The 27,070-nt window shown below is 54.2% G+C and overlaps 1 protein-coding gene across 2 annotated transcripts in view; it reads left to right on the forward strand.

The window, feature by feature from the left end:
• The window catches only part of RPTOR (regulatory associated protein of MTOR complex 1), a 314,337-nt gene extending 287,434 nt beyond the window's left edge, over positions 1-26,903 (forward strand). Inside the window, exons 25-35 of one of the 2 annotated variants that reach the window (XM_065909607.1) lie at positions 4,833-4,938; positions 8,139-8,253; positions 9,551-9,675; positions 10,540-10,644; positions 14,150-14,197; positions 20,598-20,704; positions 21,404-21,531; positions 23,194-23,280; positions 24,139-24,255; positions 24,520-24,649; positions 25,313-26,903. In XM_065909607.1, the coding sequence (XP_065765679.1) occupies positions 4,833-4,938; positions 8,139-8,253; positions 9,551-9,675; positions 10,540-10,644; positions 14,150-14,197; positions 20,598-20,704; positions 21,404-21,531; positions 23,194-23,280; positions 24,139-24,255; positions 24,520-24,649; positions 25,313-25,381 (1,137 nt within the window). In that variant the 3' untranslated portion in view covers positions 25,382-26,903. The remainder of the gene's footprint in view (positions 1-4,832; positions 4,939-8,138; positions 8,254-9,550; positions 9,676-10,539; positions 10,645-14,149; positions 14,198-20,597; positions 20,705-21,403; positions 21,532-23,193; positions 23,281-24,138; positions 24,256-24,519; positions 24,650-25,312) is intronic. The other variant, XM_065909608.1, reaches the window with a different exon arrangement.
• The last annotated feature ends 167 nt before the right edge of the window (positions 26,904-27,070 follow it).

A 27,070-nucleotide genomic window follows, 5' to 3' on the forward strand; every position in this document is an offset into this window, starting at 1 on the left:
GGAAGGGTGAAATAAAACTCTATTCACAGACAATATTGTATGTATAGAAAACCCTAAGTAATCTGAAAGATGTTGCCAGAATAGGTGAGTTCAGTAAGATTGCAGGATACAAGGTCATTATACAAAAATCTGTTTATTTCTGTATGAACAATTGGAAATTACAATAACATCCAAAAAAAAAAAAAAAAAATCATGCAGTACTTAACTTAGCTACAAATCTAAAAAGAAAAAAAGCAAAATCCAAATGGTGAAAAATGAAAATCATTGATGAAAAAATTCAAAGACTTAAATCAGTGAAGACCACATTCATGGGTTGAAAGACTATGAAGTTCAGATGTCAGTTCTCCCTAAACTGATGTATATAGAGCAATGCAGTCTGAATCCAAATCCCAATAGACCTTTTCTTTTCTTTTTTTTAAATTTATTTATTTATTGGAGGATAACTGCTTTACAATATTGTGTTGGTTTCTGCCGTATATCAACATGAATCAGCCATAGGTCTACATGTGTGCCCTCCCTCTTGGACCTCCCTCCTGGCTTTTTCTTTTTAATCAACAAGCCTATTCTACAATTTATGAGGAAAAGCAAAGAAACTAAAGTAACCAAAACAGTTTTGAAATAGAACAAAATTGGAGGAGTTTTGCTGCCTGATTTCAAGATTCACCATAAAGTTAAATAATCAAGATATGGAATTGGTGAGAGGACAGACCCATGGATCAACGGGACAGAACAGAGTCCAGAAATAGAGTCACATCAGTACATCCCATTGATTTTCCATGGAAGTAGGAAAACTCTTCAGTTCAGTGAAAAGAAGGTGGGCTTTCCAGCAGAGTGGCACCATGGTAATTCGACACCCATTTGCCAAAGTAGAAATTCAATCACTCACTCAACACCTTGTATAATAACTCACTCCTTAATTGTGAAGCTTGAAACCATGAAACTTCTGGAAGAAAATCTTTCTGACCTTAGGTTAGGCAGTAGTTTCTTTAATAAGGCACAAAGAGCACAGGCCACACAAGAAAAAGTGGCAGATTGATCTTCACCAAAAATCAATATCTGCTTTTTGAATAATCCTGTTAGGAACATGAAAGCATGAGCCACACACCAAAAGAAAATTATAAAACACATATCTGATTTTAAAAAAAATCTTGTATCCAGTATATATAAGGAATACTCAAAATTCCATAATAAGGAAACAAGTGGCCCCGTTAAAAACAATGGCCTAAAGATCTGCAGACACTTTACCATAAAAAGTACCCAGGCAGCGAATAAGCTTGAGAAAAGATGTGCAGCGTCACAGCAGTTATTCACAAGGGAAGTCGAGTTACCACAATGAAGTAGATAACTGCACATCTGTTAGAAGGGCTAAAATTTTCAAATCTGTCAATACCAAGTACTGGCAAAGGATGCAGAGCAGCTGAAACTTTTCATACTTGCTGGTGCAAAGGCAGAGTATTGCAAGCACTTTGGAAACATTTGGCCCTTTCTCATAAATTAAACCCATACTTAGCATAGAGCCCAGCAATCCTACTCCTAGATATTCACCCAGGAGAGATGAAAACTTCTGTTCATTCAAAAGCCTGTACTTGAATATTTACAGTGGCTTTATTCATAATCACCAGGAACTGGGAACAACCCAGGTATCCTTCACCGGGTGAATAAACTGCTAGAATATTTCATATGATGAAATACTAATTCACCAAATGTTTTTTAATAAACTGAAACATACACACTATGGATGAATTTCAGCTGTGTTATGCTCAGTGAAAGAAGCCAGACTTAAACTGTATAGGTCATTTATACGGCATCTGGAAAAGGTAAAACAAAGCTACAACGATGGAAAACAGAGGTGGTGCTGGGCTTGGACTGGGGGGAGAGCCAGACTACAGAGGGCATCTAGCAGTTTGGGGTGAAGGAACTATTCTGCATGTCCTTTGTGCGTGTGACCGTGGGGCTTGTCAGAACTCAGAACTGGGTCCCAAAGGGTGAGATTTACTGCATGTGAATTGCATCTCAGTCACCCTGATGCTTTGTGAGGTGTGGTCACGTGATAAAAATGCCTGTATTTAGCTATCAGAACCTACAGTGAACTCTGATCTGCCTTTCAGAGCTGCTTCCTTAGCGGTCAGTGGCCTTCAGCTTTGTAGTTCCACAGGTGTCGTGCCCAGAGGAGACCAGTCAGCCCGCAGCCAGGGCACTCCCTCCCAGCACTGCTGACTCCATCATTGTTTGGGGAGGGTGGTTTGTTGTTAAACAAGGTCTCTGTCCCACCACAGAACTCACTTTGTTTCTGGTGGGAACCCAGGGAGCTCTCTGGTGGGGATTTCCATGACCTCACGAGCCTTCCAGAGGTCGAGCTCCAGTCTTGATAGTCACGTGCCTGTTGTGTATATTATCCCATGCACTTGAACTCCTTTAAATTCAGAGGCATTGAGGGTGTGCCCTGTGTTTCACAAACTCATCATATGAGGACCTGCTCACCTAGCAAGGCCCGCCATCAGGCTTCTGGGACCCTCTGGTCTTCCTTTGTTCCTGAACCCAGGCTGCCCCAGTGACAGGTGAGGAACATGGGGGATGCCATCACCAGCCTTCAGCTGCCGGCTCCACGGGAGGCCTCAGGAGGTTTCAGCATCATAATTGGTTTCTGTCTGAGGAGAAGCCAGGTGTTAGGAATCCTCAGCATGTCGTGATCCTAATCATGTAACACTATTACCCTCACCCACATCCCTCCAGCTCTGCCGGGAAGAAAGCTCAGCACAGTCTGGGTCTGGGCTTCTGTTTACTCGGAAGCTTTTATTCAACCTGCAGAGCCACGTGGAAAGGGGAGGGGCAGGGCAACTGAGCAGATGATTAAGAAGGGCTGAGCAGGAAACAGTCTGGTCCCTCCGTCTATCCTCGTCCTTCCCGGCCGGCTGATGCCTGCTGCTTCTTGCAGCCTCTGCTCTCTCTCCCTCTCCTTGTCTCTCTCCACCCACACCTCCCACGCTGCCCCACTGCTGCCCGCCCCCGCTTGTCCTAGCGCTTCGTGGTGATTGTTCCCAGGACAGTGTGTGCACTGGTCCCTGGACTGTGGTTCCGTTCAGTTCAGTGCTGCGAGTCCTTCTCTGTGCTCTGCTGCTTAGGACTCAGCCCAGGGCAGTGATGCCCAGCTGTGTGACGGAGGTCAGTCTTTCTGAGGCCCCAGGGTGCATGTGGCCACACTCCCATGCACAGCTGCCTCCGGTCCCCCTTCCTTCCTCCTGCGTGCCCTTGCCACGTGGAGAACTTCCTTTCTTTCTGTCCTACTCCCTCCCTGCTCCTAGGCCCTTCCTCTAAACCCACAGAAACCAGAGCTTCATTCTGGTTCTGTCTTTTCATCTAGAGGTTTTCTTATTATCACTCTATGTTATTGGTCATCTGTAATTTCTTTTCCAATAATCTCTGGATTGTCATGAAACAAAACCAACTGGTAAAAACCCACCATCTATCCCAAGTGCCTCTGTGGGGTTATGTCTACAACACTAACCACTTTGGAGGCTCTAGGTGACTTTTCTTCTGTTGTCTCCGTGTCAGGATATCTTTGCTGTTTTGCTGGCTGTGGGTTTGTGATTTTCAAGAGAAAAAAAAGACAGGATTGTAGCAGTGAAATCCTGGAACACAGACCCCTCTGGTCTGTGCACAGGGATGAGATAAGGTTTAGCGTTGTTTGTTTGTGATCAGAGATAACACGGAGCATTTGAGAAGACACAAAAGTTCTCTGTGACCATTTCGTGTAATAACTGCCTAAAACGTGACCTAAACTGCTTCCCATCTTCTCAGCTACGCTTGCACGCAGGCATGTACACGTGACCACGTTCACCATTCTTCATCCTGACGCTTTCTCCAGCAGAGAAGATGACTTTTAAAATATTGATTATGGGTTCCCTCTGCCTGTGCCGTGTTACCTGGCTGAATTCAAGGCAGGTTAACTCTCAGCCAAGAGGAAGTAGGGTTTTTCCTAGTTTATTTGATTCCTTTTATATTTGAGAACTTTACAGGTCTGAGTTCTCAAACAGGCAACCAGAGTTAGGCAAGTTGACTGTATGATGAAGAGGATACATCATTTTTACACGACAAGTGATTATGTTCTGAATATAGTAAACTTAAATCCTAACTTATTGTTTGCTAAGTGTGGCCCTCTCCTAAACGGCCCATAAGCACCACACCAGCCATGAAGCAAGAAGGGTCTTTATCCAGGAAAGGGGACTAGCCCAGCTTCCACATACTTAACATGCAGAAGCTGATGGGCAGAAGTTCCCAGGTATAGGTTCGAAGCTCCTTCCTCACTCTCCACCCACATGGAGTCTGATGCCAGCTTCACCCCTTTGCTATGTTAGGTGGAGCCTGGCAGGCAGTGGCTCCTGCCTGCTAGGGGCGAGAAGGCCCCGCCTTCAGGCCCAGCTGCCTCTCCTGCACCACAGGGCAGCCCTGCCCTGGCTGCTGCCCTCTGTCACTTATGAGTATGAGCTCGTTCATCTTCTAACCTCGTTTCCCTTTGCCATCAGAATAAAAGCAAACCTCTCTGAGCACACCGCATCTTTTCTGATTTTGCATTTAGGGGTACAAAGGAGTCAATCTAGTGTCTGGCACAACGGAGCCCTTTATGTCCCCTCCTGCAGGAAACACCCGGCCCTTATCCCTGCACAGGGAAGCAGGTTTGGGGGCTCGGTGACCACCCTCTGACTGTCAGGGTCTGCTCTGACTGCTGTTGGGCCCTGGACCAACCAAAGAACCAGGTTTCTTCTGTACCTGCAGAGGGGGAACCCTCTCATCTGGAAATACTTGTCTTAATTTTTTTTTTTTAATTGTTGAAGATTCCAGAAGAGCATGACCTGGAGAGTCAGATCCGCAAGGAGCGGGAGTGGCGGTTTCTGCGGAACACCCGCGTCAGGAAGCAGGCACAGCAGCTCATCCAGAAGGGTAAGGGGCGTCCCCAGGGGTCACCGCGGGCAGTGAGCCGGCCCCCACTTGCCCTGGTGCGGGCAAGGAATGAGGCTGGCGGAGATGCTCCAGGGAGGAAGGGGTGCCGCCATGGGGCACCACTCACCTGCCCGGGAAGGCCTGGTCCCCGGGCAGTCTGTGTCTTTGTCCCCAAGGAGACATGGAGGCTCTCTGGGATCATCGTACAAGGAAGCTCCTCGCTGGCAGCCTCTGGAACAGTCGTGACTTCTACCTTTTGTCATTTCCAGAGAGAAAGGAGCAAGCCCTCTGCAGGCCCTTGGGTCCATGGTGGGGTGGCCTGTGTCCTCACCATGGGGACAGAAGACAAACATCAGGCCCTGGCTGTATTTGCCTGGACCCAACCTGGCCCCCAGATAATTGTTCCCTATTACCCCAGACCTGTTTATCAGTCACATTTTGACCAAACCTTTTACTAAATTTGCCAACAGGTGCCGTAACCACCCACTTTGCATACCCCCCAGCCCCACCCCACCCCACCAGTGTGGGGACATGGGCTGCTACAGGGAGGGCTGCTGGGCCGCGAGTCCCCCTTATGTCAGCTGCAACATCCCCCTACCCCCAGGCACTGAGGCAGGGTGGGAGGGGGCAGCCGAGGGGCTCCACCCTGTGGTTAGGACAGGGCCAGAGCACTGGGCAGCTGCCCCGCCCAGGGACAAGCCTTCTCCTCCCACTTCCCCAGCATACAGCCCCCAGGGCCCAGGAGCCAACTCAGTCCCATAGCTGTGGGTGGGCTGGTCTTCCAGCTCTGCCTGAGCCTTCATTGCTAGGCCAGCTTTGGGCAGTGGATATGCTCCCTGGGTACTGCACAGAGTAGATAAGCAGACTTCTCATGCTTTTGTGGAATTATTTTCATGACCTTCTCTCCCTGTTCTGTCAAATTCCCTTGATTATTAAGGGTTACTTTTATTTTTATTTTTTAATTTTTAAAATTTATTTATTTGGCTGTGCCAGGTTTTACTTGCGTCAGACAGGATCTTTTTAGTTGTGGCGTGCAGCATGTGGGATCTAGTTCCCTGAACAGGGATCGAACCTGGGCCCCCCGCCCCCCCCCCCCGCATCGGGAGCATGGAGTCTTAGCCACTGGGCCACCAGAGAAGTTTTTTGTATTATGGGTTACTTTTTAAAGTTGAGGGTGAGGACCCATGAGACCATCCCTACCTGCAGGCAGCCTGGAGTTGGGATCTCATCCCTGGCCCACCTGCCCAGGCCTGGTGCCCCCTGAGCACTTCCAGAAGCAATGCTGTTTCAGAAGCACTTTGAGTGCATTCACGGTGCTCTCAGAAGATGCTCGGGCCACATTCCATTAATGCGCAGTCACTTCTGCTAAAACCAATCTTGGTTGTTTGTAACTCACCTCTGTGAAGGTGCATTCTAGATGTAAAGCCCCCAGGGATGTAGAATTCAAAGTCTGCCAATTTTTCCAGGAGAGTTTGAGCCGCCCAGCTTGATAGGAGCTCTTTGAATTATGGTGTCAAGGACCTATTTTCTTGGAAGTCTGTGATTCTTTAGAACCCCGGGCCTACCGAAGGGGACAGCAGGACAAATTGGTTTCCCTGTACCCACAGGCGGCCTGGGAGCCAGTCTGCTGCACACAGCGAACATCTGAAGGCAGTAAAGGCCACACTCTGGGCTGGTCTTGTTTTGGTCAACATTGCACAGGGAGTGAAGTTAGAGCCGGTCATTTGAGAACCAACCAGGTTTTCCAGACAGAAAAGAAAAAAAATCATCTTTGTAAATTAGGGTCAGGGGTTCTCTTTTCCAGTCTTTGTGGGAAAAAGATCTATTTGTCTGACACACACCGAAAGGAACTGCTGAGCTGCTGGAGACCTTGGCAGGTGAGCTTGCAGGCAAGAGTCTCACCACCGGCAGACGTGGGCAGAGAGGGCAGGGCCACTAGCAAGGCCACAGCCTCCTCCACTGCCTGTAGTGCTCAGAGCCTGGACTCTGTGTGAAGCAGTGGTTTCATCTGAGGCCAGCCGTGTGCTGGGAAGGATGTGAATCATGGAATATCTCCTGCAGGCCCAGCAAAGTCATCATACGAGCCCGTGAGGCCCCAGGAGATGAGCTGGGAGAGTTAATGCTGCCTCCCCTATCTATGACCCCTCCAGCCAGCCCCCGTGATGTAGCATCGTGCCCAGATCTATGCAGAATGTATGTGCAGAATGCCTGCAGTGACTCAGGACCTGAGTGTCCCCTCATCTTTCCTGGGTCAAATTACACCCCCTCCCTGGGGAACCCATGGCTGAGGGGGAGGGCACCTCTGGGCAACAGTTAAACCCTCCCAGACCTGTTTGCCTGTCAGTTTAACCCCATCCTGATGATTGAGTGGCTTTCAGTGTTAGCTATTTTAGCAAAAGGAGACGAAAAAGACTGAAATCGTGGGTGGCAGCAGCTCGCCCAGCAGGTGTCAGGTTCACGAAGCATGGGCACCACAGTTGCTCTCTGTGTCACCCAAGACCAGCGGCCACAGAGGGGGTGACCCCGGGGCTGCGTGTCATGGGGGCTGCTTGCCCTCCACGATGGGCAGGAACCGGGACCGCATGCCTGGCTCCTCTGCATGAGCCTGCATCCTTCAACAGATACATGTGTGAACCCATCTGATGCTCCCCACACTGGTATCCTCTTTTTGTTGTTCTTCTAGAACTCCTTCAGGGCCATAGCAGTTTTTCCCAGGTGCCTGTGTTGGGGCCTGGGGAGCAGATCCCCTTTCATGTCCTCTGTGTGACTCTTGATCAGCTGCCTTTCCATCATTTCAAGGTTCCCGCCTTTCCAGACTGGAGCCCCTCCCTCTGCACAGGACTTTGGCTGGATTGCAGACAGTGATGGCCAGACCAAAGCTTCAGTCTTGGGTCTAAGTTACGAATCGCCACCTTACTGAGCTTTATTCCAAAATCTTTGACATTCTTTTCAGAAAACCTTAACCAGCGTGCACTGATCTGAATATCGCTGATGGGTTGTCGTAACCATGAGTCAAATGCCAGCCCTGTCTGAGCAGAGGCAGGGCCCTGCCATCAGGAGCCCACCTACACTCTGTCTCCTGCTTTCCTCTGGGCCCCTCCCAATCCCCCAGACAGGAGTGGCTGGTGTCAGCCTTTGTAAAACACGTCATTGACATTTACTGCAAATCAAGGCCCATTGTCATGTGTTTCCTTTGGCAGGTATCACAAGGCTGGACGACCAGATATTTCTGAACAGGAACCCTGGCGTCCCCTCCGTGGTCAAGTTTCACCCCTTTACGCCATGCGTGGCTGTCGCTGACAAAGACAGCATCTGGTACGGGGGTGCTTATGGGGCTGGCCTTTCAGCTGGAGAACAGGTAGCCCCAGGGGGTGTGGGCAGGATACCCCCTGTCCCCTCCAGGCGTGGAAGCTCCTCGACCCAAGCCTTTGGGCTGCGTTGGGGGTTGGGGCTGGAGAACTTGCCGGCAGATGCCTCTCCTCCTGATACTCCCCACACACTCCCAGAGCTGCACTTGGCCACGTTACCACAGGCGCTCCAAAAGCCTGACCACGGTTACATGTGGGCCGGGACAGGAGCTTCGGGCACTAAGATGGGTCTGTTCTTGTGCAATGAACAGAAAGCAGAGCACAGGGGCTCGTTAGGACCCCCCAGTGACAGGGCATGTGATGGACCCGCTCAAGTGCAAGGGCAGCAAGTGTGCAAAGGGAAAGCGTCAGTACCAAGACACCACTTTAACTCATAGCTACTGTTGCCCTTATGTCACTGAGATAGCTCACACTTGATGGGAGAGGGCCATGGGGACAATTCTTTTTATAGCTGATAAAATGGACAGAGTTCTTACCTATTTCTTATTCTTCTCCTTTTTCATACATAACATAAAATTTACTGTCTTCTCCATTTTTAAGCTTGCAGTTTAGTGGCATTAAGTACTTTTACCTTGTTATACAGCCATTACCACCGTCCACCTCCAGGACTTTTTCATCACCCTAAACTGAAACTGTGTCCCCATTAAACACTGACTCCCCCTCCCCACTCCCCAAGCCCAGCATCCACCACTCAACTTTCTGTCTCTAGGAATTTGTCTGTTCTGGGAACATCAAATAAGTGGAATCATCTAGTATTTGTCCTTTTGTGACTGGCTTATTTCACTTAACATACCATCCTCAAGGTTCATCCGTGTTGTAGCAGGTGTCAGAACTTCCTTCCCTTTTAAGAAGGAATAGTGGTCCATGTGTGTGGATCACATTTTGTTTCCTCCTTCATCCATCAATGGGCACTTGTGTTGCTTCCGTCCTTTGGCTGTGATGAGTGACACTGCTGTGACCTGGGTGCACATCTCTTAAATGTGTACACAGAGGTGGGATCCTGGACACATGGTACTTCAGTGTTCAGTTCTCTTGAGGAACCGCTCTTGTTCTGCGTGACGGCTGCACCGTCTTACATTCCTACCGGTAGGGCACAGGGTTCCAGTTTGTCCACATTCTGATGACACTTGTCCTTCTCTGTGTGTTTGTTGGTGGTTTACCTGCTGGTGTCAGGTGGTATTTCCTTGTGGCTTTCATCTATACTTCCCTGATCACTCACCATATTCCTCTCTTATTCCCTGAAGCTTTTGGGACTGGGAGAAAGGGGAGAAGCTGGATTATTTCCACAATGGAAACCCTCGGTACACAAGGGTCACAGCCATGGAGTATCTGAATGGCCAGGATTGCTCACTTCTGCTCACAGCCACAGGTGAGTAGGGCTCCCATGGTGGGGGTCTGAACCCGGATGCAGAGGCGGCAGGGGACAGATGCAGGACCCCAGCACGAATGGACAGCAGAGTTCCTGTGACCTCAGTTGCTTCTTTTGATAAAGGGGACCCACCAGTCCCAAGCGAAGGCCACCATCATTAAAGGCACACCTAAGGGGAGAGGTGGGGAAGCAGCATGAGGCATAAGTTCTAGAGCAGGGAGGCGTCACGTCTCAGCGGAGATCAGGGGCGGGTCAGCAGATGGCGGAGCCAGGGACTCTGCTCAACGTGAGTTCCCCAGTGTGTCCCCAGATGACCTTGAACTCCCTCTGCAGTTCAAGGCCAGGTTGTCACTGAGGGGCTAGTGAGGCTAGAGAACAGGGTCCTGGGGGCAGCAACACCAGGAGGAAGGAAGGAAGGACATACAGACAGGCAGACAGGTGGTGGCCCACACTCAGGCCCACCCGGCTGCCCATCTGCCGGAGAACACTGGGACCTCAGCCCCCTCCTGGGGCTGGAGAGGCAGGGAGGGGCATCCCACCGGTCTCCTGAGTCGTGTGACAGGGTGGAGAGAGAGGCCCTGTCCCTGTGAGAGACCGGCTCTTCTTGGCAGATAATGCCCACGGTGGTGGGGGAAATCAGGGATGCTGAGGTGAGGGCTCCACCCTAAAGCCCCAAGTCAGGCCGGAAGGGGTCTCACACTGCCTATATGTGGCTCCTCCCCAGAAGAGAGAACTGTCTGCCCCTCGGGCTGCCTGGTGTGGGCCTGAGCAGCCTGTGTCCTCCGGCACCCCCAGGAAAGGGGCCTCCTCCCCTTCCCAGAGCAGCCAGGCCTGCGTTTTAATCTCCTGTCTCCTCTCCCCAAGATGACGGTGCCATCAGGGTCTGGAAGAACTTTGCTGATTTGGAAAAGAACCCGGAAATGGTGACGGCCTGGCAGGGACTCTCGGACATGCTGCCCACCACCCGAGGTGGGTGCTCCCGGGGTCCTGCAGGAGGTCGGTCCACTCGGAGCCCCTGAGTCCCAACCAAGCCAGCTTCCCTCTTGGGAGGCCCTGCTTGCAGCGAGGTGAAGGGGAGGGTGTGTGTGTGTGTGTGTGTGTGTCTTGCCGAGTTCTGAGCAGCCCGCAGCCCCTGTCCTTGGCTTGAAGCGTGTGTTGCTTGTGAGAGCGCAGGCACGGCGGGGCCTGGGGCTGCATCCTGTGCCCCTCATACCCAGAGTAATCCCCTCTCATGAGCACACAGCGGCACCCTGCTAGTGTCTGGTCCTCGGGAGAGGCCAGGGCACCGCCTGCCTGCTCTGGGCTGGAGGTGTGGCTGTAGTGTCCGCTGGACGCCACTCTGTGTGCTGCCTGTCGGTGGAACCCCACGGCCAGGGTGAGAGACGCCGGCACCAGCTGCCAGTCTCTGGGTCCAGGCCCATTATCGGGAGGTCTGCACCCCTCAGCCTGGTGCTCGCTATGCACACAGCATTTACGCGGCTATCGGTCTGGATTTCCAGAGCCGCCCTCCAGTGTGATCGCAAAGCCTGTGCCAGATGGAGGCAAGAGCAGCTTGCCGTTCATCACCCCACCCCCTCCGCCCACCTGGGGTCTCTGTGTGGCCTCCCCTGGTGATCAGGTGCTCGGGTGACTGCTTCTCTCTCCTCCATCTAAGCACCCTCAGGGGCACAGCCAGCTCCATGGCAGACACTTCTTTATATGTTAATTTTTTAAGTATTTTTACATTTTCTTCAGGGACAAAATAGTTTTGTATCGAACCCCACAAGCCCCACAGCTGTTTTCTTGTTGCCTGGGCCCCTGTGAGCCCGGTCCTGTGCTCCCATGCAAGACAGCTACCATCACAGGGTCCCTCCATCTCTCTCTTGCTTTTTTCCTCTCTGCCCTGCAGCGCCCCTACCTTCCACCCGCTCAGCCGCCAGCCCCACCCCAGGCCTGTGCTGAGGCTCCAGCAGAACAGGTGGCTGACGGCCTCCTCGTGGTCCTCAGGTGCTCACGCTCACATTGCAGGATATGCTGGTCAAGATGAGTCACGGTCTTCAGTCCTTAGCTTCGTGCTGCCATCCCAGCGGGCAACCTGTCCCAGGCTCCAGCATTTCACAGACCCCTGTATGGGGAAGGCAGGAGCTGGTAGAGAGCAGGGTCAGGCTTCCGGCTAGGCCAGAGGATGGGAAGGTGGGGAGCCCACTAGTGGCCCAGTGAATATGCTGTTGTCTAGCCTTTTCCTTTTGCAACGGCCCACCTACCCCAAATACCCACCTACCCCAAATACCTGCCACCCCCAAATGATGTATCTGTGGTTATTTGCCCACAATGTCACTTGCCTTTGCTCCAGTGAAGGTGAGAGGAGCTGCCTGTCCAGGAGACAACACGCAGGTGGGGTGACGGGGTCTAGCTGAGGTGACAGCAGTACAGCCCTGGAGCGCCCCTGCACTTGTCTCCCCCAAACATCACCTGTGGAGGGGGGGCGCTCCTGGCCCAGGTGTGTGCTGCAACCCTTCCTTGAGAATGGGTTCCACTGGTGTAGACGGATGTGTTTCCTACAGACTCCTTCCTGCTGGACCCGCCCCCTTTCCTCGGTCTCAGAAGTCTCCCATGACAGGCATTGTTGGTGAGGGCTGGTGAGGGTCTTGCCTTCAAGTCTTTGTCAGCAGGTGGGGTGAGGGGGGCTTTGGGCGGGCACTCCTCGGCGGCTAAGCCAGAGTTCGTTTGACCAGGCAGCAGTGGACTTAGCAAAAACGAAGATGTTACTTCCTTGTTCTTTCTGGAGGAGTGGAAAGTAGAAGGGGCAGGGCACCTGGGAGCCCAGCTGCTTTAAAGGGTCAGGACAGGAAGGGCTTGTGTGTTGCAGGGCCTGGGACGGGCGCCCCGAGAACCAGGCACCCCTGCACCCTCCAGCCTCCACAGCTTCCCTCTGTAGCACAGGGACTACAACCCCAGCAGGGCCAGAGAGGTTTAATTTTCATTTCAGGAGCTTAAGATCAGTAACCAAGGGGTGAGGCTGATGGATTTCTGGCCCCTCTGCCAACTTCTGGGTGCCTTCTGCCCAATAGTACCTGCTTTCTTTCTCTTCACTCATCTTGGCCTCTGACTTGACAATCACAGAGCTGTTGGTCGTGATTCTGGAGGAAGAACTAGCAGCTTCTAAGGCCATTGCTTGTCAGTGTCTGGAGGCCCCCCTGCAGCGTGAGGCCCTTCAGAGTCCTGGTTGTGGGCCCCTGGGACCTTGTCAGGCAGAAGCAACAGCCACCACCCCCTGCTCCAGATACCTCCCTGGCCGATGTAAAACTCCCTGTGTTCCACAGGGAGGTCCTCCGCCTGGTCTCGGGTCCCAAGCAGCCTCGAACTGTGTAGGGGGGATAAGGTACCCTGAGGGAGGGGCTGCCATCATCAACTCCTCCATATGCCTGTGGCAAGGGATCCTACACAACTCTGTACCCTGTGAGGCCCAGCCCACCATGTCCTTCAGTTCCAGAGGTCACAGGGGGTGTCGTCTGTGAACACTGGCATGTAAGGCACGTGGGAGGGAGGACTTGGCACTCCCTGAGTAGTGAGGAAACTCTGCCTGTGAGGTTCTCCTGTATGCTCTCCAGCTCAGAATTCACTCACCAAGTCGCTCTCGTGGCAGCCTGTTTGCAAAGATCTGAACCAGTGGTTTGGGACTAAAGAGACTGTTTCTTGCAGGAGCCCTAACCCCTGCCTTTTAGAAGTTGTGTGAAGTGTGCAGGGTCTCTGCATCATCTTAGCATGCCCCTGGCTCACGTGTGTACATGTGTACCCAGGCATGGACACACATGCATGCATATGCACATGTAAACACATATGTTCCTGTGCATGCATGTGCAATTAGCCTGGGGACACTCCCCCATGGGGATCCCCCACGGTCAGGAGGAACTGAAGTCAGTCTGGGTCGTTGGCCATGCCCTCAAGCTGAGTGAGCCATGTTCTGAAATAGCACTGGTAGTGGTACCACCCACTGTCAGGCCAAGGTGTCCACAGTCACCTGGATACAAGCACCATTCTCCGGAGTCCTCCTCACCAACCCGGGGCCTCGTGAATGAAGAGCCGTCCTCACTCAGGACCTAGACAGAGGGTTGCCTCCGCTCCTCCGGCTGTGGCCAGTGGGTCAGCTCCTGCCAGTTGGGCCGCACTAACAGCGTGTGTGTCCGGCCACTAACTGCCACTCGCTGGAAGTGCCACGCATGTCAGGTCATGTTTTCCTTGAGTCTCAGCACCTTCTGATTACCCATCTTGAGTCTTTTTTAGCCAAAACCTCCAATTGTTGAGTTTTCACGTTCGTAGGTACTTCGGCCCTTTTCTTCCAACTGCAGCCCTGGCCCGGGCCACTGTCTGCCCCTTCCTTCTGTTTCCTTCGTGGTGCTCCCTGACTCTTTGTGGTGTGTTTAATTCTGGCTGATTTGGCTTTGGCTGGCCGGCTTCCCCTTGCATCAAGCCCATAATCCCTGTTTCCTCGCAGGTCTGGCCCGAAAGGTCTCGATCTTTCTTGACCACAGTAAGCAGGGAGGTGAGTGCCTTCCCCTTATCTGTGAGGGCCGGGTGGGAGCCGGCTCCTCTGCTCTGCGCAGTGACATTCACTTGCCCACTGTGCTCTCAGGTGGCAGAGGGTCAGGCCTATGGTTTTTCTTATTCGCTCATCCGTGTATGCTCCTCTGATACAAAAGACCTCACTGGTTGAGCACTCAGGTCTCATGGGATGAATGAGGTGGCTACGTGCAGCTCTGGAAAGAGACTCAGTGAGAGCCACAGACAGGATCGTCCCTGGGAGCCGAGGCCTCGTGGGCACGCCTCCCAGCCTCCTCAGTGGCCTCACTCTGGACTGGCTCGAGGACAGTTCAGTTCTGTACTCCAAGCCACCTTCACAACAGCCTCAGAACGGGAGTAATCCCAGTCCACATCTGCTGGAGCGAGGATGGCGCAGCTCTCAGGCTCCCAGGGAAGACGTCTCACGATTCCATTAGGACAGAGGTGTCATTCCAGAGTGAGATTTGTGTTCCCACCAAATTTTTCAAAAGAGAATACTTTCCAGAATTGAGTGCAGAGTTTTTTTGAAGCATCTGTTTCCATCTGAAAATCCATGTATAAGTTTGATAGTTACCAAAACGCCCATCTGCAGTTGCCTATGTATACACTGGGTTGGCAAACTTAAAATACACACGCTCGAAATGACTCCTTTTCTCTCCTTATTTCACTAGTGGGGTAAATTGTAAAGAGATGGAGCCTTATGAATCCTGGCAGCAGATAGAATTCTTGACCTTTAACTTGCAGCATCTGAGTTTAGAGAGTGACCAGCCCTGTGGTGAACTCTCCATCCTGGGTCTGTCTTTAGTTGCTCTCTCAATGACAAGGGTTCCTTGCAGGAAGGCAGTGGTGGCCATGGGTCTGACAGGGTCCCTCGTGCCATCAGAACTGGAAGGATGGAGAAGGGGGTCCCAGGAGGCTAAGAACAAGACGTCCTTACAAACGTACAAACTCACAGTTTAATATTTTACAAAGGACTCTTCTAGTAAAAAGTTCAAAATGAAGGAAAAATTGAGAAAACCCAGGACTGACTCCATCTTCACTCCTCTGCTTTCCGCCAACAGCAACAGTAGTGGTGGTAACCAGAAGGGTTTCTCTCAGAAAGGGCCTCAGGGGAATGAAGGGTCACCTGCCCTGAAGTCCTGAAGAGAAACCAGAGGACACCTTTCTCAGCCTTTCCCTGGGGCACCTGGAGGAGAGCGGCCCTGACCCCTAGTTGTCGCCTGCGTGGAAGGTAGCAGTGACCCCGGAGGGCAGGGAACAGATCATCCAGCACCCGTGTGTGAACTGGACGTGAACTTGGACCTTGGTCAGTTGTTGGTGTTCGTTGCCTGGAGCAGCTGGGCAGCGAGCAGGGCGCCAGCCACAGAGCGCTGGGATGGCCCGTGTGGGTGGGAGGGTCACAGCCACCTTCCTCTTGCAGCTGCACGCCGCCTCTGGCGCTGCAGGCATCTGGGGTCGAATTTTAGCGGGCGGCCCTCTCAGTGCTGGAGGCAGGACGCAAGGCCGGGTGGTGGCTCCCGTGGGCTCGCAGGGCAGGCACACAGGCTCCGGGGAATGACAGTTCCCTCCTCGCCCAGGACACGTGTGCCCAGGGGAACACCCGCACCAGGTCTGCTCTGATCCTTCGCAGCTGCCTAGTGTCCTGGGCCATCTCCTTAAGTGAGAAACAGAAGTTTAGGTAAATCATTTGCCCCTGAACAGCCCAGATTTCTGTTGCCAGCCCAGTCCTGAGCCTCTGAACCTGCCAGCTGTCTTAGAAGTGTTCACAGGCCCTGAGAGGCCCTACCTCATGGGGAGGCACTACGTCTGCGTACCTGGGGAGACAATGGGGGTCGCCATCCCTCAGGTCTGAGGTTTTCGCATGTGCTGGTGTGGTGGGGACTGGCCTCTCCTCCTTGGAGTTCTAGAACCATCACTCCCAAGGGCATTTCAGGTTGGGGGTGATGGGTCCTTAGTCACAGGTCCACATGATGGGTCCTCAGAGGTCAGATCCCTGTCTTGGTTTTCAGGGGCCTATTCTAGACTTCCAGGGGGGTCCTTCGAGGTCAGTCTGGACCGGCCACTGAGCCTAGAGGGCTGATCATGGACATCACAGGGACCTAAGCCTCTGAAACCATGTGTTTCTTCTCACTGCCTGCTTGGCGTGGGTTCAGCTGGATGCTGGTCCCTGACTTACACGTTCGAGCTTGCTATTCTCCAACCCTCCCTGTGCCGTGCACCTATATTTTAATGAAGAAATCCCCTCTTTGGCCAGCTTTTGGAGAGGAACATGTAAGCAGGGCTTGTATCCAGAATAAAGTCAGCCAAAAGTCTCTGCCTCCTGGCAAGGGCCACCCCTGGCTCCCGGGCAGTGAGAGTGACGTCACACTAGATGGACTGTGCTCTTGGGCACTCGGGATGCCCGCCCAGCAAGAGGGAGGCTGCAGCACGCATGCAGCCTCCATCCATTAGGCACCCTCTGTGTCCTCAAGGCAGCAGCGTGGACCAGGAGGAGGGACCCTCCGGAGGAGAGCCCAGAGCAGCCTGCCTGCTCCTGAAAAACAGGAAAGGCCCAGGGGACCAGGGGGCTGGGGCTCTCCCCACCACTGTCACTTCTCTGGGCATGGGGAAGGGGGGAACACTGCTGAGGCTGTGCTCCCCAGGAACGAAGTGATTGGAATCGGCACTCTAGTTCGAGATCATGATGTTCCTATCTTATGAGTTTTACTTAAATCACAGCCATCAATATTGTTCCTTGTGCTTAACACGTCAAAGAAGAGTGTCACCTTTTTTATCATCTTTTCCCAACTCGTGATGAGTCAGATCATCTCTCCTCTGCTGTTTCTAGAGGTCGAGACACAGGCTTGGCTGGGAAAGGTCTCAAGGGGAAAAGCCAGTGACTGCATTCCAATCTGGACTGGAGGACAGGCCAGGACCCCAGACCCTCAGGAGAATGAGGTGGGGGCCGGCAGGTGCAGGAAGGACTCTTCCTGGAGGTAGGCCAGGGTGTGAGCAGACTATTGTTTTTATCCCAACAGTTTTCACGTTGGTCTGAGGCTCTTCCACAGATAGGAGCTCACTGTCTTAGGAGACACAGCTTCCACAGTCAGGTTCAGCTCAGAAAGCAGCCTTGCCCAGAACTGTCTGCACGTGCGGGGCACCTGCCTCCCCAACATGCTCAGGCCTCAGGAAAACCCTAGGAAACCCATTTCTTATCTCTACTGGCTTCACCGTGCTTTAGAACTAGTTTAAACCAGAATCTGAAGCTCGATGGTCCACATCAGAGAGTCCAGATTTGAAACAGGGCTCAGAACTTGTGTGACCCATGTCCCAGATACTCTGACGGCTACACGGACACACTTTTCAGTGCCTCCTTGCAGATGGAGACACTGGGGCCTGGAATGGGGGCTATATCTCCCCAAATTCATGTGTTGGAGTCCTCACCCCCAGCACTCAGAGGGCAAATGTATTTGAGAGAAGGATTCAGTTTAAATGAAGTCACTGGGCTGGGCCCTAACGCAGGGCGGGCTCCCACCGGCTCTGAATCCACCATGAAGGAGATGCAGCGAGAAGGAAGCTGCCACCACCTCATCTGAAGGCCAGGTGGGCCTTCTTACTCCTTCAGGATTGGCCACAGCCTCCTCTCTGTTTCCTGCAGAGGCTTGGGGCTGAGACCCCTCGCAGTCCTTGTGTGGTCCCCCCAGACTCTCTGCAACTTGTTTCCATGATCCTAAAGCATCCCAAATGTCACCTGGCCCCATGCTCTCAATGGAGGACCACTCCTGAAAACCCCTCAGGGCCAACACAGAGCCCCCAGCAGACTGTTAAGCATGCCTGAGAACACAGGCCACCCCAGCAGTGGTCCACGGATTTAGGAGTCTGTGAGCCTCTGCAGTGACCTGGTGCCCAAAGTCTGGTCCTGGGTGGGTGCATCCTCTGTGATTCATTCACGTAATGCCCACCAGGCACATCATGAGGGGAGGCAGTGGCCTGGTTTCAGGCTCTGCTTGTGGGCTGACTGGTCGCAGTGTGACCTGGGCTTTCCCGGACAGAAGTGGGGCTCACATGTCATACCGTTTCATCTGCCATGCCTGAAGCCTTGTCACCCACAGAAACCTTTATGGTACTTTGGGGTGTTTCCTCCTGCCTGGGATCAGGGGTGTTGCAGTGGAGAGACCGCATTCTAAAAGGTGAAACAAAGGCTGGTCCATTTGTTGTGTAGAGCTGACATTTCTGCAGAGTAGACACAAATGCCACTGGCAAAACAGGAAGGATGGGGCAGGGTATGTGGGAGGTGATGCCTCTGGAACAGGGAGACGTTGTAGCCTCATGTGGTTGAGAAGGTGACTGAGCACAATATGGAGGGGCTGTGTGGATGTCAGGAGAGGGGCGTTCCAGGCACAGGGTCCAGTTAAGAGGACCAAGCTGGTCCCTTTTGGGCAGAATGGGAGACCAGTTGGGAGGCCACTGGGAGTCTCTGGAGCAAGGGTCAAGGGACTCAGATCTGAGCAGGAACCTGAAGTGATGTGTACAGATGAGAGTCTGGGGTTCAAGAGAGAGATTGGGCACTTGAAGTGAACTCTGTAGCCTAAAGGGAACATATCAGAAAAGAACAAATGAGAGTCACGCCCTCCGGCTCAGGAATTTGGGAGAAGAATGGGCACCCACAGGGAGAGAATGGGAAACCACAGAGGCAAACACAGGAGCTGCTGCCACAAGAAGAGACAGGTGTATGAAAAAGCATGGTGACTTCAGTTTAGACTTTGGTGTGACCAAAAGAAAACATACATGAAGTTATGTCAGTGACAGAATAGGAGAGGATATTTGCAGTATATGAGTTAAACCATCAGCGTCAGAATATATATTAAAACATATGCAGGGGCCTTCCCTGGTGACTCAGTGGTAAAGAATCCACCTGCCAATGCAAGAGACACAGTTTCGAAACTGACCCGGGAAGATCCCACATGCCTTGGAGCAACGAAGGCCATGCACCACAACTATTGAGCCTGTGCCCTCGAGCCCAGAACTGCAACTACAGAGCCTGCTTGCCACAACTACTGAAGCCCACATGGCCGAGAGCCTGTGCTCCATAATGACGGAAGCCCCCGCAGTGAGAAACCCACACGCTGCAGTTAGAGGAGCCCTGCTCTCCACTGCTAGAGAAAAGCCCGCACCACACCAAAGGCCCAGCACAGCCAAAACTATAAATAAATTAATTAAAATATTTTTTAAGAATTATTTAAATATATGCAGTCTTCACACACCAATGCTGACCAGGATTTAGGGAAACCATACCTTGTGTCCATCTCTGCTGAGACTGCAGGCCAGCACCCGCTCTGGGAGTGGATGGCCGTTCCTGGGGAGGCGCGAAGCGCAGATGAACATGTCCCCTTCCTGGTGCTGCTGCCACCTCCTTATGCACAGGGCGCATGGAAATGTCGTCAGGGTGGCGTGGCTTACAAACTCATGGGGTCGCGGAAGTGAAGGGCTCGTTCTCCAAGAACGTGTTACCCACAAGTTTATACGAATTAGCCAGATCGGCATTCATAGGGTTGGGTGAAACCTCACCATATAACCTTACAGGAAAAACACAAGTTGCCAGAAAATATACTCTCAGTTGAAATTGGCAACTTTTGAGACATCGGGGATGCGTTCCGTGGTTTTGGACACGTGGCCCTGCATTGGAATGCACAGAGAGAGGCCTGGGAGGATGCCTGCAACCTGGGGACAGTTCATCAGGGGAAAGGGCAGGCATGTGAGGCTTTCATTGTCTTATATTTCATTTCTTTTCAAGAAAAAAAAAAAGTAAAAATGACAAGATATTAGCAACTCTTAGATCTGAGTGGTGTGTTCAGGGATTTCTGTTGTGTTTTTGTGTTTTTCCTGTTGTGTATGTTTGAAATACAATTAAACATTTTAAATTAAATCTTATTTTAGAGTCCCTCTTGGTCAGTGCTGCCCTTAGGGAGGCTGAAGGTTCTCACCGCCCCCGCCCCCAGTCCGAGGAAAGGGCTACCCCTTGATTCATTCACCACTGATTGTCTGTGGTCAGTCCCCTGCCTCCATGAGGGGCAGCCACAAAGCTGTTCACCCCCCCCAGGGGACTGAAGGACCCAGAGGACTCACACCTGTGTGTCTCTGACACCCCTTCTCAAGTCTCCAGACCTGCCAGTCATGCCCAGGCGTCCTGGAAGGTGGGCATCTTGGACAAACGGCCCTGAGATGCTGCTGTCCTTCTGGCAGATGCCTGAAAACAGCAGAGATACGGAGAGGCTCTGAATCGTCACCCCAGCCTCAAGCTTGTGTGGGGTTGGGGACCCCCCCATGGGTTGGCCCCAGCTGCTTGAACAACTGCCCAGACCAGGCTCCCTCAGTGACACTGGTGTCCATCTGTATCTCTCCAGGAGCTGGGATGGTGGTGGACTGGGAGCAGGAGACCGGCCTCCTCATGAGCTCGGGAGACGTGCGGATCATCCGGATCTGGGATACAGACCGCGAGATGAAGGTGCAGGTGAGCACACCATCCCTCGCGGGGCTTCCCCAGGGGCACAGCAGGCCAATGCGCACAGACCCCACCTTGCTTCTCAGCTCCGCTCGCCTTCAAGGTCGAGGGCCAAGAATGAGGGTCTATGGAGGTGTTCTGAGCAGGCAGTGTCCCCAGAGGTGAGGACAGAGGAAAATAGGCCCAGTCAGGCTGCCTCCCACCTTTTAAACAGATACAATGATTAGGTTTCTTTCCCTGTTGGATTTCTTCCTTGTGGAGCTGCAAACCTCTTCTGATTGGAAAAGCACTTTTCTTCCTCTTGGGACCCATTTTTTTATCTCCTGCTCTTTCCTGCTGAGCGTTCATCACACCTCCTGCCCTTCTCCAGCTTTTACAGCTGCCAGGAGGAGAGGCGAGGGGATGGTTTATGGGCGACAGGATTCCTCCTGGACACTTCCTGAACTACTTAGGAGGTTTAAGAGGGAGCTGACGAGGATTCCTCCTGCTGAAATGTGCTTCATCCTCCTCCTTAGGAGAGAGGGAGACGTTGGAAAGTTTAATGGGTGCAGAGGTGTTTGCAGCCCTGCCCTCTGGGCCGCAGGCCTTGGGGTCCCGGGCTGTAACTCAGGCAGATGGAGCCTGACTCCCTCTGGGCCCAGCTCCTCCGCCACTGGCGCAGGTGGGGCCCTGACACCAGGGTGCTTGACGGGTTTGTGTCGGCCCTAGGACATCCCCACGGGTGCTGACAGCTGCGTGACGAGCCTGTCCTGTGACTCCCACCGTTCCCTCATCGTGGCCGGGCTCGGTGACGGCTCCATCCGTGTCTACGACAGGAGGATGGCACTCAGCGAATGGTAATTGGGCCTCGCCTACCCCTCCATCTCCTGAGCTCAGAGGGAGTGAGCCCCCAGGGCCAGCCGGTCACTCCCCCCAGAGCCACATCCCCTGGCGCATGGAGGAGCACAGCTTCCCACCAGCCGTGGACGAGCTGTTCAGAACACAGGCTGAGGGGCGACGTCCCAGCGAGGCACTGCCTTCCCGGCCTCCATTCCCCCCTGAACACATGAGGCTACTGCCTCCCAGTTCAAACTCGTGAATAGCCAAGGAGATAGCATTAGGGACACTGTGGACACTGCCGCTCTGGGCCACACACGTTCACATGGTCGCTCTGGGCACCACCACTCTGCCCTGGGCTGGGGCCCCCAGTGGCCCTGCACCATGCCCTGTGTGGGCCGGTGAGCATGGAGGTCCAGATGTTGGTCACACACGGCTGGTAAATGACAGAGCGCCACAGGAACACAGGCCCGGGCTCCCGGGTGATGTTTTCTGAACACCCACCTTGTCCCAGGGAATGGGGAGCAGCAGGTGGGCCCATGTGCAGCCACAGGAGCCAACGGAGTCCTCGGGGGAGGGGAGTGGGAGGGGACAGGACAGGGGACAGGGCCGAGCTGGGCCCGAGCGCCAGTGAACACCATCGGTAACACCAGCAGGAAGAGAGTGCAGCCGTGAGGGTGCAGGGCTGGGAGCAGCCGGGAGAACCCATACGGACCCAGGCAGCCAGCAGGGGCGCCAGCCAGTCTGGCGGGAGTTTGGGCCTGAGGCTTGGATGATGAGTGGGCCCCAGGCAGCCCCTGGCTTGCATGGTCCCTGCAGGTCTCAGCAGGCGGGTCCCCACCGAAAACCCACACTGCCCACCAGAAGCAGCCATCATGGAAGTGGGGGAACAAGGTTCCTTTCTGGGATGATGCAAATATTCTAAAATTGTGTGATGGTCGCACAGCTGTAAGAACATGTCAAATCAGTGAATACATGCTTACAGGAGACTCTTACTGTATGTGAATCAAATGTCAATCAGACTTATAAGAAGCCTCCCTGGGCAGGCAGTAATCTGGCAAATCGACAAGAGCCAAGGGTCACAGAGCAGCTGTGAGGGAGGGGCTGGGGTCTCCAGACCTCCTCCTGAGGTCTGAGGACAGAGACACAGGGGCTCGCGGGCATGCCTGGGCAGAGACCTGTGTGTGCTGGGTGTGACTGTGTCCTGGACCCTTCCCAAGAGTCACACTCTGAGCCCACCTCCCCGTCACGGGCATCCCAATCCTGCTCCCAGTCACGGACTGCACCAGCCTTCCTGGAAAGCCCGTGTCCCTCTGTTTCAACAGCTTTACAGCCTGGGGTTCTCAGTCCCAGCCCTCAAACCCACAGGGAGATACAGTGTGAAGTTCTGGTAGGGGGTCTGGCAGTGCCCGGGGCCCCAAGAGGGCATGACAGCCACCCTGCCTCCAGAGGCCCCAGCGTGGCCTGAGGTGCCCAGGAAGGGGCATGCCAGGGGTGCGAGGTCACTCAGTCACTCACGGTGAACATGAGCCAGTGAGGGCTGACTTCACAGCATGGGCAGACTGTGGACACTTCACATAAACTCCTGGTTCCCTCTGCTCAAGAGAAAGTCCACTCTGCATCGGAGCATCAGGGATGCCCACAGTTGTGCCCAGGCCCTGACCCTCCTTCCTCCCCTCCAGCCGCGTCATGACCTACCGGGAGCACACGGCCTGGGTGGTGAAGGCCTACCTCCAGAAGCACCCCGAGGGCCACATCATGAGCGTCAGGTAATGAGCGTGGAATATTCATGAGACATTTTGCTGTAAAAACATTATTTTCCCTCCATCTAAAATATGTCCTTGGTATTTAAACAGCTGGGAAAGATGGCATTTCAAGGTAGTAATTAACTTCTGCTCTGGGACTGGCCAGAAAGGTCAGGGCCGGCACCAGGGCAGGGACAGCAGGTCCTCCCGCTGGAGAGCTTGGCCTGCGGGTATCCTGTGGGTGGCAGGAGAGGGGGTGAACGAGGCAACCGGGGCATAGCCTTCCCACGACAGCAGCATCTGCCGGGCGTGTGCTAGGATCACCATGCCCATAAATCCATTCCTGCTGCCTGGTAAATCCTGTGCTGAGAGCGGTGGATATTTATTTGCCCGTTAAAGGGACAGCAAATGTAATTTACTGTCACAAAACCACCATTTCTCCAAAGAGATGCTCTTCCCTTGTTTGTAACGTGGAAACAGAACACAGCTCTCAAAACAGTGTCTGCCAGGCCCAGGGCAGGAAGAGGTGACCTCCCATCCTCCCCTCCCACCCGTCACCACGTCCCTGCTATGTAAAATCTAATATCTGGCCGGAAATGAACAAATAACTCACAGCCTCCCCCGGGTCTTTGCTCACCCTGCTGTGTGCCTCAGCGGCTGGCCCCTTTCCGACTCTAGGGAGGGGTCCCCGGGGCTCAGCAGCAGGCCTGGCGCCAGAGTCAGTGGGGTGGGCCCATGTGCCATCCAGGGGCCTCCCTGGACACTCTAAGGGTCCAGGGGACTGTGGCCTTGAATAGCATGTGTGGATGGCCCCTGATTGCACGTGGTGCATCCTGGGGCCCCGGTATGCCCACCCAGCATCACCATAACCCCCTCCCGCAGCGTCAACGGGGACGTGCGCTTCTTTGACCCTCGGCTGCCGGAATCGGTGAATGTCCTACAGATCGTGAAGGGGCTGACGGCACTCGACATCCACCCTCAGGCAAACCTGATTGCGTGGTAAGTACTGCCTCTTCTCTGCCCCCTGCCCTGCCCAGCCGGCTCCCAGGGCCCTGTGTAAACAGCAGGCACCACGACCCACCCCCAAACCTGTGGAGGAGAGCTGGGTGGAGGGACTGTGGGGCCCCTTTGCTGCTCCTCACCTGTCTGGCCTCATGGCCCTTGAGGCTCAAGCCCCCTTGTGGGGGTGACCAGAGAGGAGCCCCCTCTCCCCATGGACACGCCCACCTCCCCGCGCTGACCGCCAGGCCTTCTTGTGTGCAGCGGCTCCATGAACCAGTTCACCGCCATCTACAACGGCAGCGGAGAGCTGATCAACCACATCAAGTACTACGACGGCTTCATGGGCCAGCGGGTCGGCGCCATCAGCTGCCTGGCCTTCCACCCACACTGGGTCTGTGTCTCTGCCCCCGTCCAAGGGCTGGAGGTTGGGGAGGTGCGGGGAGGCGCTAGCAGCAGGCAGAGGCCCCCGCCCCGCACCACAGTTGGCCGCCCCAGGATCTCCAGGGGCCATAGCCCCCAGACTGCACTCCCTCTGGAAGCAGTGTCAAATTCTGTCACTCAGGGGAGACATGAAGTAGCCCCACTCTTTGTGACCCCTCTGGGCCCTGCACAGACCCCAGCCCCAGAGAGAACTCCCCTTCAAAAGTCTCCTGGGGTAGGAGCAGCCCAGACCCCATGACCCAGGTGACAGCACCGTCCTAAATTACAGTCAGCTGTGTGGCTGAGGGCTGCCGTGTTGTAAATTAGGATTCTCCCACCTGCCTGCGTGTGGCACGAGGCTCCCCAGGAGCCTGGCGTGTGACTCTCTGCCAAAACGCATGGCATGAGGTTCCCAGAGCTGTTCCTGGGGGGCCATGCTGAAAAGAAAAATGTGGGCGGTGTGCGGAGCGGGCAGGTTCCCTGTGACAGGGTGGAGGTGAAGACTCTGCACCAGCTGTGTGGCCCAGGAGCCCATCATTTCAGCGCCAGCCTTGCGGGCGGAGTTGGGGTGACCAGGCCTGGACTGCACACCCCACCCAGCTGCTCACCCCCTGTTCTCTCCTCCCTCCCACAGCCGCACCTGGCCGTGGGCAGCAACGACTACTACATCTCCGTGTACTCGGTGGAGAAGCGTGTCAGATAGCGGCCCCTCCCCGCAGGCCGCTGTGTACATAAGGGACCCACCACGCTGCCCTGAACACTGGCCCGAACTGGCTGCTGAGGGCTCGAGAGGGCCCGCACTGTCTGTCTGTCTATCTTCGCTGTCATGCCCAGGAGCCCAGAGAAGGGGGCTCTGCTGGAGTCCTTGGTGTGACGGTCGCTGCTCTGCTGAGACACGGCTCCCGGACCGAGGACACGGTCACTGTACGTTCCAGTCTCCGCCCATCCTGTTGTCGTCTGAGGTTTTTAAGGGGGTAACACACTTGTTTTCTTTTCCAAGTGATGCGAGCATTAGTCCCCAAACCAGACGGAAGCCAGCTCCTGGGGCTGCGTGCCCCCTGGCGTGGGCTTCTGGGGTGGTCTGAGGCCGCTGGCAGAGGTGGAGGCCTGAGACTGAGCGAAGGACAGATGGAGGTGGCCTGCCACCCGCTGGTCATCACCCCAGGCCGTCTGGCCACACCCCAGAGCCCGAGCGCACCCCTCCCCACAGGCAGGCTTTCCTTCTGAGTGTCGGCAGGAGGGGCTCTGGTTTGGAAGGAGAGGCAGGTCCCTTGGGCCACAGGGCTTGTTTCTCTCAAGTGCTGCTCTTCCCCGGCTGGTGCAGGGAACCGTGGCCTCCCCACCCGCGCCCCACACGCATCACATGAGCACACGTGGAGGGGCTGCCCAGCCCCGAGTATCTAGGGGTGAACAGCGCCGCCCCAACCCTCTGTCCCCACACACGTGGGGGCAGCTCACACCTGCAAGGGACACAGGAGGACTCCCGGGTGGGCGGCAGCTTCACGCGTGTCCGCTGCACGCACGCGTCTGTGGCAGGGCTGAGCAGCCACGCCTGGAATGCAAGACACAACCACAATGATGATATTTTAAAAATCATATTTTCCATTTTCCTTGGGAATCAGGATTATTCAGAGATAGAGGAGTGAGCTGGCTTAGTTAACTCTGCCGGTAAGAGGCCAATAATAGTGGGAATGTGAGGAAGAGCCGTGCTGTGGATGGACCTGGGTGGGCTGGACAGGGCACGGGGCTGGGCCAGGGGCTGGTTGTGACTGCTCCCCCGAGAAGGTTCCAGGACGGTGTCTACCATGTGCTGGGTGAGTGAGCGGCGTGCGGGTGAGGAAGGCCGCAGAAAACTCAGCTCACCCAGTGCTCCAGACACGGCGACTTGGGAACCTTCCAGAAGCTGAGCTCCACCCACAGATGCCAAGCTGACTGCCCACAACCGATTTCACAGAGCAGTTCCACTCCACATTTTGAGCTCACATGTGGTTCTGTTTGTTTTGAGACAAAACTATCCCCAGGCCAAGCGCGGGGGCCCCAGTGGGGCTGTCTTCACAGGTCTGATGCGAAAATTCAATCATGAAGTTACAGAGGCTCGAGAGAGTGTGACCTAAGGGTTCATTTATCTCTATTTATTTTATCAAAATGAGAATTGAAAGACTTTGACGAAACATGGAATTGTAACACAAAAAGCGAGGATAAACTGTTAATAAAAGATAAATACGCAGAGGGCTGGCTGGAGGCGCTGTCCTTTACGGCAAGTCCTCCATGTCCTTGGGGCTCCAGGCACAAGGTGGTGCTTCCCGGCCCTTGGCCCCCTTGGGCACAGCCCCAGCCCTGTGGCTTGGACAGTTGGCCCAAGAGAAGGCCCTAGATTTGGGGTCACCCCACT

Source organism: Muntiacus reevesi, chromosome 18, assembly GCF_963930625.1.
Source record: "Muntiacus reevesi chromosome 18, mMunRee1.1, whole genome shotgun sequence".
In the NCBI taxonomy this organism is placed as follows: Eukaryota; Metazoa; Chordata; class Mammalia; order Artiodactyla; family Cervidae; genus Muntiacus; species Muntiacus reevesi.